At 46.0% G+C, this 17,015-nt stretch overlaps 1 protein-coding gene across 3 annotated transcripts in view; it reads left to right on the top strand.

Annotated features, from left to right (window-relative positions):
- Window positions 1-16,334, top strand: part of LOC136611149 (LON peptidase N-terminal domain and RING finger protein 1-like) — an 81,524-nt gene extending 65,190 nt beyond the window's left edge. For all 3 annotated transcript variants that reach the window (XM_066590444.1, XM_066590443.1, XM_066590442.1), the window contains exon 11: window positions 12,881-16,334. In XM_066590444.1, the coding sequence (XP_066446541.1) occupies window positions 12,881-13,036 (156 nt within the window). In that variant the 3' untranslated portion in view covers window positions 13,037-16,334. The remainder of the gene's footprint in view (window positions 1-12,880) is intronic.
- Window positions 16,335-17,015: the final 681 nt, after the last annotated feature.

Raw genomic sequence — 17,015 nt, 5'->3', positions numbered from 1 at the left:
CCACCTTAAAAAAGATGCTACAAACTTTTCCCTTGCCGCATGAAAGTTCTCGGTAAGTGGTCCGGTGGGCGCATTGGACTGTCTTTGGTGGACTGGTCCGGACTGTCTCTCCTCTTCTAATGCCACGCACTTCTGGCGCTGTGACTTCATGACATAGTAGATGTCAGTACCGCTGATCATAGACTAGAAAGTAGGAGATTTTTGAGGCATGCGCAGTACAATCTAGTAAATCCACAAAAGGGGCAGATGAATTGAGCATACGCTGGGTCGGGATATCTTGGTGCATGTAGTCTTCTACATCATCCGTGGCACAGTGCCAGAGCGGGGGGTGTTAGAAGACTCCGGAGAGCCCAGCAGAGACAGTCCAACCTGCCGACCAGACCTCTCACCTTGAATTTGTTTGTGGTGCAGGAAACTTTTTTATATCCTCTTTTTCAAGGTATGAGTGGATCAAGACATTTACCAAAACCTATTTTGTAAAAAAAAAAGGTGATTGTCCCCATTAACCCCTTGAGTGGCGGGTTTCCTACCACCCTGTCGTGCCCACCAGGGCAGGTTTTTTAAAATGGTCTAATCATTGAATTTCAACTAATTTTGCAGTTGCGTCTCAAGAGCCATAACTTTTTCATTTTTCCATTGACACGGCCATATGAGGGCTTGTTTTTTGCAGGACAAGTTGTGATTTTTTTAAACAGGGGGGAGGAAAAAAAGAAATGGGGAAAAAAGAAAAAAAGGGGCCATGTCATTAAGGGGTTAAATAATGTATTAACTTCCTTCTCTGGGTCATTATGACGCATGGATACCACATGTGTGATTGTATTTTTGATTTTTTACAAAGTAAAGGGAGACAAGTGTGTTTATAATTTTTTTTATAATTTTTTAACTTTTTTTTTTTTTTTTTTTAATTTTTTGTCCCTTTAGGGACTTCCACAGGGACCCATCAGGACCCCCTGATCACATTCCGGGGGTCCGATGGTGACAGCCCTTTACATGCTGCAGTGACAGCCCTTTACATGCTGCAGTCACATAGACTGCAGCATGTAAAGGGTTAACACAGCAGAGATCGGAGGTTTTCTCTGATCTCTGCTGTAAGAGCTAGTACCTAGCTGTCCTCTCACAGCCAAGCATTAAGCTCTCCCTGCCACAGAGACCATCGGCTTGCTTCTGACAAGCCGATGGTCTCTATGGCAACCTGTAAACAAAGTAGGATATTGCCGGCACATCGGCAATATCTTTTGCTGGTTTTTAAAAGTCCTGCACTGCTCTATGTGGGTCTGTGCAGGCAGAACACAGTGCCACAGCTTGTGGCATTGTGCTCTGCAGCTCCCATAGTGATACATAGCCCGGAAATCTTCCGGGCTATGTTGCTATGAGCAGTGAAGCTCGTCCCGGAAAATTTCCGGGCGTGCCACTCAAGGGGTAAAAGGGGTTTTTACCATTAATGACCTTTTATTTACTATCTGCATTATAATGCATAAATGTCTGATTGCTGGGACCTAACCACCGAGACCCCAGCGATCCTGACATCCGCACACTCTTGAGTTCCCAATGTTACTTGTGCTGCGCATGTGTGATCACCGCTCCATGCACTTCTATGGGATGGAGGGAGACTGATGCACTCAGGAATCTTCCTCTGCCCAGTAGAAGTGAATGGAGTGGTTTTCATGCATGTTTAGACACTGTGGGGTTTATTTACTAATACTGTCTAAAAGTTAGTGCAAACTTAATTCTATATTATGCCAGATTTATCAGTAATTTGTCACAATTTTCGGTGCGATTTAGGACACACTTCCTTTTTTCTCTGCAAAGGAATACCCCTTTGTTGGACACAGCAGAAAAAGTGTCCGAAAGTTTCTAAAATAAGAATAACAAATGTGGCACAAAGCATGTGCGGCAGTTTTCTGGCACAATTTGAGACATTTCAGTGGTTGTATGCTTATTCTGTACTGTAGCATAAAGTGTAAACATTAACCCTTTCCAATCCAATGTCAAGCCTGCCCCGACATCATCATTTCCCTCCACAGCTCCAATGTCGGGACAGGCCCGACACTGCAGTACAGGAGTGCATCTGCACCCGATCATCAGACACATTGGGTGCAGATGCACTCCTGCACTGATCTTTATCAAGGACTCCCGAGGAGAAGGCAGAAAGGGTTTATAACCCTTTCTGCCTTCTCCTTTACACATTACATAGCGCTCAATTAGTGCTATGTAATGTAGATCGATTCCGTCCGGCGGTCATGTGACCGCCGGTGTTACCTGATCCCCAGCGGTCACATGAACACTGAGGCGGGAGCCTGAAGGGAGAATGCGGAAGTGTTACTTCCGCATTCTGCCCGGCGATCATGTGACCGCTGGGTGCCACCTGACCCCAGCGGTCACATGATCGCCGAGCCGGGAGGCAGAAGTGAGAATGCGGAAGTGTTACTTCCGCATTCCCCCCCACGGTGCAGTGACCACCTGCACCCTCCTGAACTCTGTCGTCAGATCAGGAGGGTGCAGGGAAAATGTATTTTTTCTCATCCATTCTCCCCAGCTCCAAATAAATTGGAGCTGGGGAGAATGGATGAGAAAAAATAAATGGGTTGACAGTTTGGACAGCACTCAAAGTAGATAGCACTGACAACCCTTTTAAGTACAATCAATCTGTATAGGAAAACTAGGGGTAAAATAGTAAAGCACTTTGTGAATTCTATATTTTGGGTGAAGGAACCCTTAAAGGGGTATTCCGGTTACGCAAAGTTACTATCAAATGAATGCTAGTCGGATGTTCTTAAAGTCTGCAGTGTGGTTCTGCTTTGATTTTGTGTCTGTCGCTCTATGAACCATTCCCTTCCCCTGGCACCTCAGAAGTGTTTATTCCCAGGTTGCCCCTCATACACCTTGTAGGTATTCCACCCCTAGTAGGAACCATCAGGAACGGCTCCTTTTCTCTTCAGCTCTTGGGACCGGTTTGCTGTTCAATACCAGGGCAGCCCATAGCGGGGACATACACGGGAAGGAATACAGAAGAGGGAACTGTGGGAAATGTAGTTTTAAAATCCCTATCGACAGGGATTTGGCAGACATCTTGGAATATAGCGATGTGGGGAAAAATCGGACATAAAGGACAGGATAAGAAGGTAATGGCAGCACAATTTATACCCATAACCAGCTGTGCATAAACAGCCTTTATATGTGGAATTTTTGAAAATTCACTTCACAACTGGAATACCCCTTTAAAAAAGCCAAATAATGAGATTGCAGTGTATTATCATTCCAATCTGTAAGGTGGCACGGTAGAGGTTAAAGTCAGCCGTTAGCGGACTCAGTGCACCGTGCAGAGTCATTCCCCCTGCTCACACCCCGCAGTCCTTCTCTTTGCCCACACTGTCGGCTTCTGAAAGCGAGATTGATGCTGCTGTCCATTAAAAAGCCGCCAGGTGCTTGCAAGCAAATGACTGGAAAATGTTCTCAAAACCAAAATAGCATACTTAAAGACTCCGAGGGGACACTTCCACCCAAACAGGGGATTATAAATGACTGTTTTAGTGTCTGTTTTTTATTTTTGCTTCCTTAATACTCTGGAATCAGAGAATAGACATGCAGAGGAAGAACGTACGCTCTCATCACAGGCTGAAGTTTGATCTCTATGTTCTCAGAAACGTCTTAGGTTCTATAATTATATTGCATCTTGATGGCACTTCTGATTTACATTGTATATCGGGCCTGCTGAGATTTTATGACAGTGTTTTAGGGTACCCTGTGCACTTAAAGGGGTTGTCCCGTGCCGAAACAGGTTTTTTTTTATTCAATAGGCCCCCCGTTCAGCGCGAGACAAACCCGATGCAGGGGTTAAAAAAAACAAAACGGATAGTACTTACCCGAATCCCCGCGCTGCGGCGACTTCTTCCTTACCTTACTAAGATGGCCGCCGGGATCTTCACCCACGATGCACCGCGGGTCTTCTCCCATGGTGCACCGTGGGCTCTGTGCGGTCCATTGCCGATTCCAGCCTCCTGATTGGCTGGAATCGGCACACGTGACGGGGCGGAGCTATGAGGAGCAGCTCTCCGGCACGAGCGGCCCCATTCACCAGGGAGAAGACCGGACTGCGCAAGCGCGTCTAATCGGGCGATTAGACGCTGAAATTAGACGGCACCATGGAGACGAGGACGCTAGCAACGGAACAGGTAAGTGAATAACTTCTGTATGGCTCATAATTAATGCACGATGTACATTACAAAGTGCATTAATATGGCCATACAGAAGTGTATACCCCCACTTGCTGCCGCGGGACAACCCCTTTAATCGCTTTATTAAAGAGACTCTTTAATTACATGCCAAAGTACTGTTTCCCTTCTATGGTTTCAAGAAAAAATAAGTGAATCCTTTGCAATCTAGATTTCTGCATTGATTTATAATAAATATGGCCGACTGTTATCTTATAACTTTACGGGCATAAAATAGTACTTTGGTAAGAAATATTTTAGCATAGTGCTGCCACTGTTCCTCATCCATGACCCCCAGCAGACACATCGCTGGATCCAGTGGTATTGGTATTCCCATCAGTTGGGTTAGGAACTCTGTGATCTCCTCCCAGTACGTGTACACCATCGGGCAGTTCCATAATTAGATGGTTGAAATTTGCGTTTGGTGCACGGCAGCGATGGCACTGACTGGTAATTGACCTATTCATTTTATGGAGTCTACTCAGTGTTAGGTAGCATTGGTGTAGGATATATAATTGGGTTAGTTTGTTATTCGCAGCTGGCGAGACCCCGGTGTATATAGCCATCGCGGTCTCCCAGTCCTCATTAGTCAGTGTTGGGATAAGTTCTCTCCATCTTTCCAGCACTGTCATTTGTGTGCCGGGGGTCCTGGAGTGCAGCAGGTGAGTATATAGTGCCGAGATTAGGCCCCTGGGACCTTGTGTGCGCAGTATACCTATTAATGGGTATGTTGAGAAGGGTCTCCTGGGCTCCGGGAATAGGGCTGTCAGCGCGTGTCTGAGTTGTAGGTATCTAAAGAATCCTGTTCTAGGTACCTGGTATAGTTGTTGCAGTTGCTCAAAGGAGGCTAGTGTTCCATCTATGTATAGGTGTTCCAATGTGGTGATTCCTAAGTTTGACCAAAATTGTCTGCCTGGTAGGTTCAGTAAGTGCGGCAGCGCTCTGTTATTCCATAAAGGGGTCTCCAGGGGGGTGTCTTCCTGCCCAGTCAGTTGCCTGCATGCCTTCCAGACATTTGTTGCGAGTCTGTGAATGGGCAGCATCTGTTTTGTCAACAGTCCTGGTGCCTCCAGGAGGATCCAAAGTGATGCCTCCGCGAGGAAGTACATCAGGTGGTGCTCGGAGTTCGGGAGAGGAGAGCCCAACAGCCAATGGCGTATATATCTGACCTGCCCCGCTAGGTAGTATATTTTAAAGTCCGGCAATGCCATTCCTGCTAGTTCTTTGGTTTTTGTAGGGTTTCCATACGGAGTTTGGCTCTGGATTTTCCCCAAATAAATGAGGTTATTAATGAGTTAGTTTTTTTGAAGAATTTTTGTGTTAGTCATTTCTGCGTGTTCTAACCGGTATAGGTATTTGGGGAGTATTATCATTTTGATAAGGTTTATTCTACCTGCTACAGATAGGGGTAGAGGGCTCCAGGCTCTTAGTTTTAGTTGCAGGGTTGTCATTAGGGATGCAATGTTTAGATCAAAGCTTTGGGTGTGGTCTCTGGTGATATAAATCCCTAAATATTTAAATTGAGGAACGATTTGCAGATTATGATATACTTCTCCCGTCCTCCACTCCTCTCCCCTCAGCGGCATAAGGGTAGATTTCTGCCAGTTAATACGTAGGCCTGAGAAGTTCCCAAATTCATCTATTTGAGAGATGGCCAGTGGTAGGGTGTGTTTGGGTTCTGACATATAGAGTATTATGTCATCTGCATATAATCCTATCTTATCCTCTCTAGGTCCAATCCCTTGTATAATGCGTGCTGTCGGATCTTTAGAGCCAGGGGTTCTATGGCGATTGCAAATAAAAGGGGGGAAAGCGGGCAGCCCTGTCGGGTCCCCCTGTGGAGTGGGAAGGAGGTGGAGACCAAGCCATTCGCCATTATCTTTGCTGTCGGGGCGCTATATAGGATAGAGACCCATTTAATAAACGGCTCTCCGAATCCAAATTTCCGCAGAACCTCCATCAAGTATGGCCATTCTACTGAATCGAATGCCTTGGCTGCGTCCAATGAGGCCAGGACCCAATTTGCTCTCCACCTCCATCCCACCTGCGTGATCACCTGCGTCCTTCTGATATTGTCTGACGTGGACATTCCCGGGATGAACCCGGATTGGTCCGGGTGTATGATGTCTTTGATTACTTGGTTCAGTCTGGAGGCCAACACCTTGGTAAGGATTTTATAGTCTGTATTTAAAAGGGAGATGGGCCTATATGACCCACACTCCTCTGGGTTTTTATCAGGTTTTAATATGAGGACTATATTGGCCTCGAGCATCGATTCTGGGAGATGTTCTTTTCCAAATATATCTTCATATAGCGTAAGTAGTTGTGGTGTTATTTCCTCCCTGTATTGTAAGTAGACCTTTACTGGTATGCCATCTGTACCCGGGGTCTTGTTTTTTGCCATGTCCTCCATTGCTTTCTCTATCTCTTCTATTGTAATGGGATCGTCTAGCAGGGATTTATGTGTGTCTTGTATTGCTGGGAATGTTATACTGGCTAGGTAGGTCTCCAGCTCTGTTGGGGTGTAGTTAGTTTTGGATTGGTATAGGTCGGAGTAGAATTGTTGGAATCTGCTTAATATACCTTTTGGGGTCTGTGATTATTGTGCCCTCTGCTGATTTAATCCTAAGTATGGCCGGAGAGGTATTCTCTTGTCGGGCCATGTATGCTAATAATTTACAGGACTGATTACCCAATTCAAAGAAGGACTGGCGGGTAAAAAATAATTTTCTCTGGGCTTTCTCTTTTAAATGTAGCAGATACTCTCTGCCTGCTTGTAGCCGTTTGTCCCTTTTTTCATTTGAGGGGTCAGATATGAATTCCTTTTCTAGCCGTCGGCATTGTTCCGCTAACTGTTTTCCTTCCTTTGCTGTGGTTTTTTTAATGAAGGAAATTGAGGATTTGAAGCATCCTCTGAGGTATGGTTTGAAGGCTTCCCAAACCAGCATCCTATCAGGGCTCGCTTCGTGTGCTTCGTAGTATATTTGGATTTGGTCTATTATTCGGTCATTTGGACCGAGCAGCGAGAGCCAGAACGGGTGTATTCGTTGTTTCTTGATAACAGAAAAGCTTGGGTTTTTTAGAGTCATGCGGATTGGCGAGTGGTCTGACACCCCTCTTGGGAGATTCAACTATTGGGAATGGTGAGGGGGATCCAAATATGTAATCTATTCGGCTCAGCGCATGATTGTGGGCTGCATGGCAGGAGAACTCCCGCTGGTGTGGGTGGAGTGTTCACCATATATCCAACCATCTCGTTACCGAGATCATAGAGGCTAGTCGAGTCGGGCCCGTATCCCCCGACCCCCGAGCACCACCCCTGAACCTGTCCAGGAGCGGGTCCATGACCATATTCATGTCTCCCATGCAGATGGTCATTGCATCTGGTGAAAATGAGGCAAATTGTATGCCCTCCGCTAGCAGGGCTGTTGAGGTTGATGGTGGGTTATAGTAGCATAGGAGTACATATAAATCATTATTTTAGATCTTACGAAAATAAACCTGCCCTCCGGGTCTCTTTTCAGTTGTTCCACCTCCCATCTGAGTGATCTTTCTATCAGTAGGGACACCCCCCTGGAGTATGATGTGTGGTATGAGTGTGCTGACCACTGGACCCATGGCTTCTACAGGCATTTAGAAGTTTCGGGCGTGAGGTGGGTCTCCTGCAGGCACAATACATGTGGTCGCCAGGAGCGTATCAATGAATTTATTGTGGTTCGCTTCCTGGGGGATCCCATGCCTCTGACGTTCCAGGACACAAAGGTTATCTCTGCCATTGGCGGAGGTAGTTTAATTGGGTCCGGATAGAGTTTTTTTTGGCATTCTGTCCCTCAGGAAACCCCCGGCCACGCCTCGTCACATTATTGTTACTCGTTATACAATCGCATTCCAGTACATTTACATGAAAGACATTAACATTGAGCATCCGATGCATACAACTTAAAAACATTGCGGTAGTGTATTACCAACTTGTAACTTCTGCAACTTGCAGTCTAACAGGTTTTGGTTACTGAATACTTTTTTGCTATATTGGTATTCGTGGCTAACTTTTTACTCGGGGTAACCAGCTTAGCATAGCTTCAATGTTCGCTATACTCGCGGTTCTGTTGGGTTGTTAAAGCAGTAGTCCGAGCCGACCATATCTCGTTGTATATTGGTTAGGTGGGCTCCCTTTTGGAGAGAGAGAGGAGGGGCGGGGAGAGGGGGGGCTGGAGGGGGAAAGAGGGGAGGGATGGGGATAAGGGTGGGGAGGGGCATTACGCCGGGGGTGGCCTGGAAGGGGCGCTTCATCTTTGGTTTAGTAATTTACCATATCCTTAGGTAGTGTCAGTGACACCTTTATATATCGTGTGGAAGTCCCGTCGTCTAAAGGGGAAATAAGAAGTGGTTACATTTTGTATACATTACAGTCTTTCTGGACGTCGTCTAGTGGTTAACCATTCTTCTGCTTCGGGTGGTGAGGTGAAGAAGCGGGTGCGTTCTCCGTCGATCAGTCGCGCCGGGTACATCATGGAGTACGGGAGCTGCAGATCTCGAAGTTGCCTTTTAACGCTGAAGAATGACGCTCTCTGTTTTTGGAGGTCTGCCGAAAAATCCGGGAAGATGGATACTGTGGCGCTGTCGTGTTGTAGGGGTCCTCCTTTTCTGGCAGCTTGTAGAATATTATCTCTGTCGCGGGAGTTGAGTATTCTTGCTAGTAGGGGTCTAGGAGGGGCCCCAGGTATGGGCGGCTTCATCGGCGGCTTCATCAGCACTTGGTGGGCTCGTTCAATAACGAAGATTTGTGACAATTCAGCATTGGGAAGGCGTTCACGGATCCATTTCTCTAAGAATTCTTCGGGTTTCTGCCCCTCGGTTCGTTCTGGCAGGCCGACTATGCGCAGATTATTGCGTCGTGAACGATTTTCAAGGTCGTCCGCTTTTTGTCTCCAATATTCTGCTTTTTGTGTTAGGTCTCTTATTGCGGCTGACATTGGGGAGACGGTATCATCTAGTGTGGATATTCTGTCTTCCGTATAAGTGACTCTTTCTCTCAGGTTTTGGAGGTCTTGTCTAAGGAGGCTTACATCCGTTTTTACTTCATCAATTTTACTGGTGAGGGTAGTCGTGGATGTTTGGATTGCGGTCAGCAACTGCTCGGACAATTGTTGTAGGGTTTGAGCTGGCCCTTCCGCTGGGCCTGGGCTGGTGTTTTTTATCTGGGGTGATGAGCCCCCCCGGGGCCGACGATGTAGAGTCGGAGCCTAGGTCCTTGCGGGTTTCACTTCTAGCAAACGCTTTCAGCTTGTCGGCTGTTGCGTTTTGCCTGGTAAGCCCCATGCTGCTCTCTCAGGGGTACTTGGTGGTGTACTCTGCTGCTTTGTTTCTGCTAGGTGCTGTTGCGCTTTGTTAGCGGTAATCGTTTGCCGCCGCCTGCGGGGGGAGGGGGGGTCTTTTGCAGGACACGCGTCGCCCTTTCCCTCTGTTAGGGGTATTCTGTGGTTACTTCTATGGCCTCTTCTCTGGGTATGGTGGGAGGGGGGGGGGCTCTATATTCCTGGGCTTGGGTTTATGTGGGATGCAATGGCTGCTGCCCTTTCCCCCTGGTTGCCGTTTCCAGCGTTACCTTTCTCCTCTGGTGTGAGGATCTCTGCGTGCCCCCTCTGCTCTGTTTTGTCCCCTCTGGGTCTGTTGGCTCCGTTCTCAGACCGGCGGCTGTGTCAGCCGCGGCGCCGCGGGTCCGTCGCTGGTTTCGTCTCAGTCGCCGCTACCACGGGCGTCTCACCGGGTATCCCGTTAGTCAGCGCAGGGTGGTGTGCGCCGGGCTCCGGTAGTTGCTCGCCAGCCGGTTATCTTCTCCACAAGATGGCGGCGGTGGCCGTGGCTTCGCGCGTCCGCCGCCGGGGCGTCCTTGCCGTGGATGCTGCACAGGTTCTGTGGTGCTCTGCGGTGTTGCCGGCGGTCTGGGTCTCCCCCTTCCCTCTCTCCGCCGCGTAGGACACCGGGTCTGGGGCTTGCCGGCTGGCTGGTGGGTACCTCGTGGTAAGTAATGGTGGCTCCCTCCACCTCTCGAGTCCTCCGTCGGTGCCGCTGCCGTTGCGCTTTCCCTCAAAGTTGTTTTTTTTAGGTCTGTTCTCCTCCCCCTCTCCTCCGGGGATGTTATTCCGGGATTGGGAGTCCTTAGGATGGGCACAGGATTAAAGGGGTTGTCCCGCGAAAGCAAGTGGGGTTATACACTTCTGTATGGCCATATTAATGCACTTTGTAATGTACATTGTGCATTAATTATGAGCCATACAGAAGTTATCAGAAGTTATTCACTTACCTGTTCCGTTGCTAGCGTCCTCGTCTCCATGGTGCCGTCTAATTTTCAGCGTCTAATCGCCGGATTAGACGCGCTTGCGCAGTCCGGTCTTCTTCTCTTCTGAATGGGGCCGCTCGTGCCGGAGAGCGGCTCCGTGTAGCTCCGCCCGTCACGTGCCGATTCCAGCCAATCAGGAGGCTGGAATCGGCAATGGACCGCACAGAAGCCCTGCGGTCCACCGAGGGAGAAGATCCCGGCGGCCATCTTCACCAGGTAAGTAAGAAGTCACCGGAGCGCGGGGATTCAGGTAAGCACTGTCCGGTTTTCTTTTTTAACCAGTGCATCGGGTTTGTCTCGCGCCGAACGGGGGGGCTGTTGAAAAAAAAAAAAACCCGTTTCGGCGCGGGACAACCCCTTTAATATTAGGCCGGCTGGAGCGGGAGCTTCTCTCACATACGGCCGGTCAGCTCGGCTGCTTGGCCACGCCCGGCCGACTGCTATCTTGTCACAATTTATAGACAAACACAGTCAAAATAATAACACACAAACTCTTGTACTCTTCATGTCTTTTATTGGGCACAATGAGTAAATATCCACAAGGCAGGGGGAAAAGTAAAGCTCTGTATTAATGACTTCTCCAAGAGCTAATTGGCAAAAGGTTTTTTGGATTCGCAGGTGCTTTGCCCATTAAATAAGACACACAAAGCCTGGTTACTCACAAAGAAAGATTGGTTATGCACCTTCTACACTGAACGAGAATCAAACGATTCTTGTTTGCCCGACGGAACGAACTGGTGACGTTATTACCAGCTTGTTCCCGCTTAGGCAGGTTGTTTAGACTGCACGATTCTCGTTGAGAATCGTGTAGTTCTCGATCACTAATCATTCAGTGTTTCACATTCCAATGTGAAACACTGAATGATCACTGTTTAAAGTGCATGATAAAAGCACAAGTTGACACTCATCAATTGTTTGGTCTAATGAAACTGAATTCAGCACGTGCCACGCTTGCTCTCTTTATATAAATATATATTTGAGGAATCCGTGTCGGAGGCTAGCATAGTGATTATTTTAAAGGCCCATAAAGACCCCGAGGACTGTAGTTCATATAGGCCAATTTCACTATTAAACACCGATTTATAAGATCCCCACCAAGATATTGGTGTCACGTTTGAATCAAGCAATAAAAGAAATCATACATCCCAACCAAGCAGGTTTTATTCTGGGAAGGTCTACCTCCGATAATATTAGAAGGACACAGGTAGTTACGCAGGTGGGCTGGAGGTGGGCGTTCGGACTGGGCCTTTGCCTCATTAGATGTTGCTAAGGCGTTCGATTCTGTCGAGTGGTCATATTTAATAGAGGTACTTCGGAGATTTGGATTTGGAGAATCATTTATAGTGGATCTCTATTGTGAGGAGGTTACAGAATTTCTAAGCCAGCTAATGGGGATGCCAATTCCACTTGAACCAATTATGCTTGTTGAGTATTTTAGATGAGAAGCACTGACAATTTCACAATCAGATATTCCTTACTAAGATCTTGTTCCTGGCTCGTAAAACGATAGCCTTATGCTGAATGGATAGGCATTCCCCAACACTCAATTTGGCAGAATATTGTTAATTGTTAATTCTATTTTGCCGGATTAGAACATAAAAATAGAAAATGCCCGGGGAAATTCCACAAGGTGTGGGGGAGATGGAGTGGCTCGACAGACAGAACTTCCACACAAGATTTGTTCCAAGGTCTATTGAATAAAGCTGTATCTAGGACTGGCCAGTAATGTGCGGGCCAACTGGCAAATTTTACTGACACTGTAGCCTGACCCACTAATGCATTGTACTTATATGTCTGTTGTAAGCAACATACCTGTGTAATTCTCCCTTAACTTGAAAAACTTGCAGAAATCCAGGTAATACACTTTTTGCAGCTGTATGCTCACAGCACATTACCAATCCAGCTTTGACCTGAAAGCCAAGACTTTCTGGTTCCTAAGAAATTTTTGAAGAAAAAGGACACTATATGGGCAGTGTGAATGATTATCTCAGCAGAGATAACCCTTTTCACTATGGAGATGCAGGCCTGGATCCCAAAATTCTGGCACACACCTAATTTCGCCGGGGAAAGCCACCTGTAGTATGAGAAGAAATAGCTGCCCTATTACTACAAAGACAGCTTGAGTCTACCAGAATGAAGATACTCTTCATCTCATAAAGGTGGGACTCGAAACACTTATTGATGGGGTACATTCTTATGAATATTGCTTTAGCACACACAGTGGCTGCTTCACTTGTTGTGTAGGACGAGGCAGGACAGTCACATGTTTAATGTAATAGATCTTTTTACATAGTGCCTTCATGTTTTTTTTTCTTTATCTCTTTTGCAGGCATCTCCGGATGGTCCTAACTGGTGTTGGTGGCTCCTGTCCATGTTACCACTGGACCCAACGTACCAAATGCTCATTCTCTCCATGACTTCATTGAAAGAAAGGCTTTTCCACTTGAAGCACCTTCTGTCTGTGCTCCTCCAGGATAGATCTTAGGAACAATCGATCACTGTCCTTCTAAAAAAGCAAAAAGACGTTTCTAAAATGTGCCCTCCCTCCATAACAAAGAAAAAAACAAAGGGATTATGGTGCCTAGTGGGTTGTTGTATTGTCCCCTATCAATCAGTGGATTCAAGACCACGTCTGACACAGTAGTGGAGATACAGTAACATAACTTCGGCGTCAACATCATTAATGATGCTTAACCTTATTAAGGGAAAATAAATTGTATTTTTTTTTTTCTTTCCTTTTTGAACCATGAATTTTCTTCAACTATCTTCAAGTAGCGCAAGGTCCACGAGCTCATAGAGGCCGCTGTAATCCTTTTGTAGTGCACTCTTATTGTCTAGCAATCAGTGGCCAAACATCTACAGAATGATTATACTATTCTTTTACTCTGCCTCTTGCTTGATTTAAAGTATAACCGCTTGCGCACATCTGCGTTAGGACTTTCGGTCTTTGTTTCATTTTTGGAGGAGAGAGAAAAGGAATTAAAATGGAATGAAATGTTCCCTTATTTTGATGTTAACGGGTTTTCGAAAGAATGGAAAGTATCAGTTTGCATCCATTCTGTTAGCTTACCGTTTTGGAAATGGAATGGAAATAGGGTTTTCTGTTTTTTCGAAAAAAAAAAACCCTTTGACCTCGATGGAGAAAATAGGGAAACATTTAATTCCTTTTTAAATTCCATTTCTCTGCTCAGAAAACGGAACAGAAAGATAGAAAGCCCTAATGGGAGCCCTAACCGAGATATGAACGAGCTCTAATTGTGCTGACTAAAAACTTTTGACCTGTCATGTCAATCGTTTTGATCAGTTGGGAGGGTCTGAGTGCTGAGACGCCAACGATCGCTCATCCAAGCGCTGTCACTGTTTGCTAGCTGAAGATGGACTTTCCAACAAGCCTATGAGCTTGTCTTCAGCTAGTGAGAAGTGACATTGCTCCTATGAGCTCTTCAGCTGGCTCATTCTAGCGATCCATAGGGGTGTCAGCACCCGAATCCTAAAAAACTTTTTTGACATATCAAAAGTTTTTAGAAAACCCAGTTACATGTTAAATACTTCTATATTTAGATGTTATATTTATTCTCATTTTATAAGGCTTGTTTCCAGACAAGGTAAGCCGAGCAATACTAGTAGAAGGGACGCCTGGTAGTGTTGAGTAAACTGCAACAGTTGAACTGTTTCGGGTTAAGCTTTGCTAAAAGTTTGGTTCAGCGCGCACACAAACCTCTAGCAGTTCGTCTGCGATTTACCATTGTGAAGTTTGGTTCGAACTAATTCAAACAAAACCCAAACTTTTTGTGCAAATTCAACCAACCAACTGAACTTTTGAAAAGTTTGCTCATCACTAAAGCCTGGCACTACTATGGAAAAAAAAAACTTTGCTGTTTACCAAATTCCGGCAGTAGTGTCCAGCAGACACTTTTGCACTTTATCATACTTTTTAGATTAGAGCCAAGAAACTTGTTTATGTAATTGCTGAAAAGTAAAACTTTCTATGGTGCGCACCCTAAAACTTGCCTATTTGTAAGTGCACTATGTAGCATTTTGTCTTTGCTTTTTTTTTTTTTTTTCTAATTCTTGTCATATAGTGCTTGGGGTCCTTTTACTGCACATTTCAGACAGCACCTTCTATTAGTTAGCAGAAACAAAGAAACCCACCTCCGTCCACAGCTTAGGCTGTATGGTATGAGCATGTGTCCTTAGGTAGATTGTGGTGTAAAAGACGGCACTGTAAATTTGTATTTATTTAGGTTACTGAATGGAATTGAAAATTATGATTTATGCCTTTTTGTGAATTTTTTTTTTTTGGTGTTGTTCCTTAAAGGGGTTGTACCAGACAGAATACACTTTAACCCTTTCCAATCCATTGTCTGACCTCTGAGGACATTATGATTTAAGGCTATACAGCTCCGATGTTGGAAGACGTCCGCCGGGGTTCTCTTACTGTATATTCCCAGCTTTTCTGTTGTCGGAGCCTATCCAACGTGTCACCTCATGCAGTGCTGGCTTTAGCCAGCAGATAGCGCCATTGTATAATGGCAGAAAAAGAGTAAGCCCCCTAGGAAAACCAGGATACAAATTGGATTGGAAAGGGTTAATAACCTATCCATGGGTTCCCACTGATATAGGTAGTGATGATGACAGGTTCATCGCTGACTCAACCACTACAACCAGTTGTTGTCCTCAGCGGTACAGTATGCAGAAACGCCATGTGGCCATGTCTACGTCCAGAGCAAAGAAGGTTTCTACACTGACATAGAAGGGGGTTCTTTACTGTAAGAGCAGTGAGACTATGGAACGCTCTGCCTGAGGACGTGGCGATGGAGAACTCACTAGAAGAGTACAAGAGGGGCCTGGACACAGTTCTTGAGTGTAATAATATTACATGTTATAGTCACTGATTACTTCAGAAGGGTTGGTGATCCAGGGATTATTCTGATCGAAAAGGAATTTTTCCCCTAAAATGAGGAAAATTGGTTTCTACCTGATTGGATCAACATTGGGGAGCGGGGGTGGGGTGGTTAATAGGCTGGACTAGATAAACATATGTCTTTTTTCAGCACACTGTTATGTTACCACCTACACTAGTGATTGGCTACAATGCTCATATGAGCGATGAACGTGTCGTCTTCACTTCCTGAATCAGCCAGAACTTGGTTGGCGGCGCTGGAGTGGAGGCAACGTGAGAGGATGAGTACTAGCAATTTTATATTTTTTACACCATTCCCTGAGGAACTTTTTCGACATCCCTTTAAATGAAGGGTGATGTCTCGGCACCGTCCTATACATCTCGAATGAGTAAATAAACATTTTGCCACCGACTCTGATTGACTGTCCGGCTCTCTCAGTGACATTAAAAAAAGCTCCATGAGAGAGAATATGGCCGACAATGTTGGCTGCATCGGTAGCAAACCTAAAAAGAGACTACAAATCAGTCTACTAAGCAATAAAGACAATGGCCATACATTTTATTTGCACTAAATATGTAAGTCTTTCCCGTTTCCCATCGCATCCGTAGCGCTACTGTTTCGATAATGGCGGTTGTTGCATGACTCCTTTGCACTATTGTTTTTCTACAAATCTCTCCTATTAGAAATTTCTATGTGCGTTTTTGACAATTTCTTTAGACTGCTCCTAAAATTCGTTCCGCTTTATTAGTTCTACGACCAACCGCGGCCTGTGAGATTTTTGCTGTATGTCTGCTTCATGGTCTGTAGATGACTGATGATCGCTTTGGACATGAACACTGTCTTTACTCTTTGGAACAATAAAAATGTCTGATTAGAGAACGTCTTCATCTTCATTACGCAGCAATTATTAGTAATTCGAAAGACTTCGGCAGATTTACATCAATGTTGCCGCCAGTTCTGTGAGAACATGTGAAAAATGTAGTCCCTTATCTATCTCCGCACTGGTGTCATGGCTGCAGTTTATAGCTCTGGAGGAGGACCATGGGAGTTTGGCGCTAGAGGGGATTTAAAGGGGTTGTCCCGCGCCGAAACATTTTTTTTTATTCAATAGCCCCCCCGTTCGGCGCGAGACAAACCCGATGCATGTGTAAAAAAAAAAAACGGATAGTACTTACCCGAATCCCCGCGCTGCGGCGACTTCTTCCTTACCTTGCTAAGATGGCCGCCGGGATCTTCACCCACAGTGGACCGCAGGTCTTTTCCCATGGTGCACCGTGGGCTCTGTGTGTTCCATTGCCGATTCCAGCCTCCTGATTGGCTGGAATCGGCACACGTGACGGGGCGGAGCTACGAGGAGCAGCTCTCCGGCACGAGCGGCCCCATTCACCAGGGAGAAGACCGGACTGCGCAAGCGCGTCTAATCGGGCGATTAGACGCTGAAATTAGACGGCACCATGGAGACGGGGACGCTAGCAACGGAACAGGTAAGTGAATAACTTCTGTATGGCTCATAATTAATGCACAATGTACATTACAAAGTGCATTAATATGGCCATACAG

Source organism: Eleutherodactylus coqui, chromosome 2 (assembly GCF_035609145.1).
Source record: "Eleutherodactylus coqui strain aEleCoq1 chromosome 2, aEleCoq1.hap1, whole genome shotgun sequence".
Lineage (NCBI taxonomy): Eukaryota > Metazoa > Chordata > Amphibia > Anura > Eleutherodactylidae > Eleutherodactylus > Eleutherodactylus coqui.
This window is presented reverse-complemented; position numbering and strand designations above follow the sequence as displayed.